The 3,084-nt window shown below is 36.9% G+C and overlaps 1 protein-coding gene across 2 annotated transcripts; it reads right to left on the bottom strand.

Moving 5' to 3' along the window:
• Positions 1–274: 274 nt before the first annotated feature.
• Positions 275–2,582, bottom strand: LOC105115047 (alcohol dehydrogenase-like 1). 2 transcript variants are annotated; one of them, XM_011011817.1, is made up of 8 exons: positions 2,381–2,582; positions 2,131–2,279; positions 1,996–2,033; positions 1,479–1,881; positions 1,129–1,368; positions 810–965; positions 478–626; positions 275–437 (listed from the first exon to the last, which is right to left on the bottom strand). In XM_011011817.1, exons 1-7 carry the CDS (start codon positions 2,418–2,420, stop codon positions 516–518), a joined length of 1,137 nt encoding a protein of 378 aa, XP_011010119.1. In that variant the 5' UTR covers positions 2,421–2,582; the 3' UTR covers positions 275–437; positions 478–515. The 2 variants fall into 2 exon arrangements, with proteins under 2 accessions (XP_011010119.1, XP_011010120.1); XM_011011818.1 differs by having other exon boundaries at positions 1,996–2,032; positions 2,136–2,279.
• Between the last annotated feature and the right edge of the window lie 502 nt (positions 2,583–3,084).

Raw genomic sequence — 3,084 nt, 5'->3', positions numbered from 1 at the left:
AAGTGTAGAGTGTAATGACATTCAAAAAAGAGGATAACAGGGGTAATTAATTCATATAAGTAAACTACATATATGAACACATGTCAAAATTATATTATTATTAAAAGACTTAATCATTTATCATTAATAAAATACCACACTCTACCGTTAATTAATTAACGAGGCGAAATTGCAGGGTGTAGCAAGGATATTTATTTAGAACAAATTAAGAAATTTCCGCAAAAACATCTGGATGGAATACTAAGTAGCGAAGTTTCAGAATGGGAAATCTGGCAATAAATATACACCATCACTTTTAGAGCACCTGCCAAATCAAATTACTTCTTCATCAACTTCAACAAATTATGCTCGAGTTGTTCTTGAGAAGTAGCAAAGCTTGAAACTATTAGATCCATTGAGAAGCATGTTTTCTAGTCTTGGTAACTTTATTTCAGATGCTGTTTATGAGCTTTTTTTAAAAAAAAAAAAAAAACTTGCACAGAAACATGGCCAGGCTTTATTAGCAGCTTAATCAATCAAATCTTGATGAGCACCTTCACACAATCTGGTTGCTTTAACAGCTCAAATGCTTTCTCGATATCTTGTAATGTAACTTCATGAGTCAAGAGTTCATCAAGATCGAATTCCTGTCAGAAATTAAGCAGACCCGCCATCAGTTTCTCTTAATTCATGGAGTTCCTCATTCCAGTGGCATGCTATTGTCAAGTAAGGTAAATGAGTTTATTCTTTTCTTTAAAAAAAATAGGGGGCACCTTTCATTTTCTTCAATTAATACATTCATTCCACATGCTAATTTGACAAGGACATACCTTATTTTTGCATTTCTCCATGAGGATGGGAAGGTCAGATTTTACTTTGAGCCCTCCAAAAATGGACCCCTTTAGGGTTCTTCCACTCAAAAGAGGAAAGTAATCGATCTTTACGCTGCTGATTCCTCCGCCTATAACAATTGTTTTTCCTTTTCCCTAACAACCAGCATCAACGGAGAAACTCTTAATGAATGGTGGTTTCCCGAACATCACAAATCGAGTTAGAATATGATTAGCTGATTTTACTGCTTTCTTGTGGCAGAACAAAACAGAGCATGGGTTAGAAGAGGAGAGGGATTGTGGGCATGCATATATATACCTCTTTTGTCGCTTGGATGGCTTGATTAATCAAGGACTCGGCGCCAACGCACTCAAAGCAATAATCCACTCCCATTCCACCAGTCAGGTCTTTTATCATTTGTGAAATAGATTTATCCGAACACTCATCAGGGTTAATGAAATCGGTCATTCCAAAAGCTAGGCCCTTGTCTTTTTTCATGCTATTCTTATCAACGCCGATTATCTTAGCTGCCCCTAGCATTCGAGCTCCTTCTGTGACCTGCATTTACAGAGATTTTTGAGAGACAAATAAGGGCATCAGCAAAATATTCTACACCCTCTTCTTTTTTTCTCAAGGAAAGGAAAGGAAAGGAAAAGAACAAAACAAACCCCGAGTCCAACAGCACCAAGGCCTAAAACAGCCACAGTTGATCCCATTTTAACCTGAGCTTCCTTCCAAGCTGCTCCAAATCCAGTTGAAAATCCACATGATAAAACACTGGCATGAGGCAGAGGTATGCTTGGATCGATCTTGTGTACATAATTGTAATCAATAACCATGTATTCGGACCAAGTGGAGCAAGTAAACATGTGATACAACTTCTGCCCTTTGATGGACATTCTTGAAGTTCCATCTGACATTAGACCACTACGGCTTAAAGGGTATGTCAGGCATAAATTGGTGTTCGCTGATGTACAATTCTCGCAGGCCTCACACTCTGCTAACATTGTCGGTATCACATAATCTCCTTCTTCAAGACCAGTTACTTCATCACCAAAGCTCTCCACCATTCTTTAATGGGAGTGCAATTCAAGTTATTGTAAGATCAGCTCTTTATTCATCAAAAGCTTGCTAGCCCAGCTTTTGGGTACTAGTTTTGATATATGTAGTAAATAGAGGGCTTACCCAACGCCTTCGTGGCCCAGTACTCGAGGAAAAACTGCCTGGAAAAGTAGATAAGATGGTGAAACAAAGTAAGCCGGAAAGATATTAATAATAATTATGCAAGGATGATCATGAAAATCAAGTAAATTGTATTACAACAGGATCTCCTTTGCGTCTGGCACGTAAGACATCAGTGTGACACAAGCTTGCATATAGCATCCTCACTCGAACTTCAGTTGATTTTGGGGGTTCTATTTGTATCTCTTCAACCTTCAATGGCTCCCCACTTCCCCATATTACTGCCGCTGACAGACGAAGCCCAGATAGCAAGTTAATGACTGTAAGCAAAGGAATTATCTTTCTGTGGCTACGCGCACACATGAAGCAAACTCGTTCATCAGCATACCTGTACATGTTATAATCTGTGAGCTGAGGCTCTTTGACATTGCCGAGGAATGCTTATGCAGTGCAGGCAGCTAACAAATCTAGAGTAGGAGTTTTGATTTTAGAACATGGATTGCTGAGGAATGCATATACTTGTGCTGTGCAGGCAACAAACAAATCTAATGTAGAGAGAGAAAAGGGTCGAAGGGGACAAGTCCTGCGGACCCCACCTAACCTCAATCTAGGATTCGGACCCCTCCCTCCGCTGATCGCGTATCTTTGGAAATGTGTTTTTTAAATTATTTTTATTTAAAAAATATTTAATAAAAGTTTTTAAATAAATATGTTTACAAATATATATATTTTTGAACATAAGTTAAGAAATTATAATTCAAAATTTATATTTTATTTTTTAATATTTTTATGAAATAGATATCAATGTCTTAATTTTTCAATTTATGTGTTGATTTTTTAACAAATGATAAAACTAATTGATTAGAACTTAAATACATTGACACAGAAACAATTTACGTGGATTAACCATAAAATTTACGTCTGATTTATTATTGTGCATTGATTGGTAGGTTTTTCAACAGCAATAATAATTAATAGAATAATGGGAATGGATAAAAGTGCGTGGTGTCACCCTGTTTAAAAATAAGAGCTCGTCCAGAAATACTAAAATGGATAAAAGACGTCTGTGGGGGTATTAACGAGACTTCAAAA

Source organism: Populus euphratica, unplaced genomic scaffold, assembly GCF_000495115.2.
Source record: "Populus euphratica unplaced genomic scaffold, PopEup_1.0 scaffold622.1, whole genome shotgun sequence".
Classification (NCBI taxonomy): domain Eukaryota; kingdom Viridiplantae; phylum Streptophyta; class Magnoliopsida; order Malpighiales; family Salicaceae; genus Populus; species Populus euphratica.
Note: the sequence above shows the minus strand (reverse complement) of the source record. Positions and strands in the feature narration are given on the sequence as shown.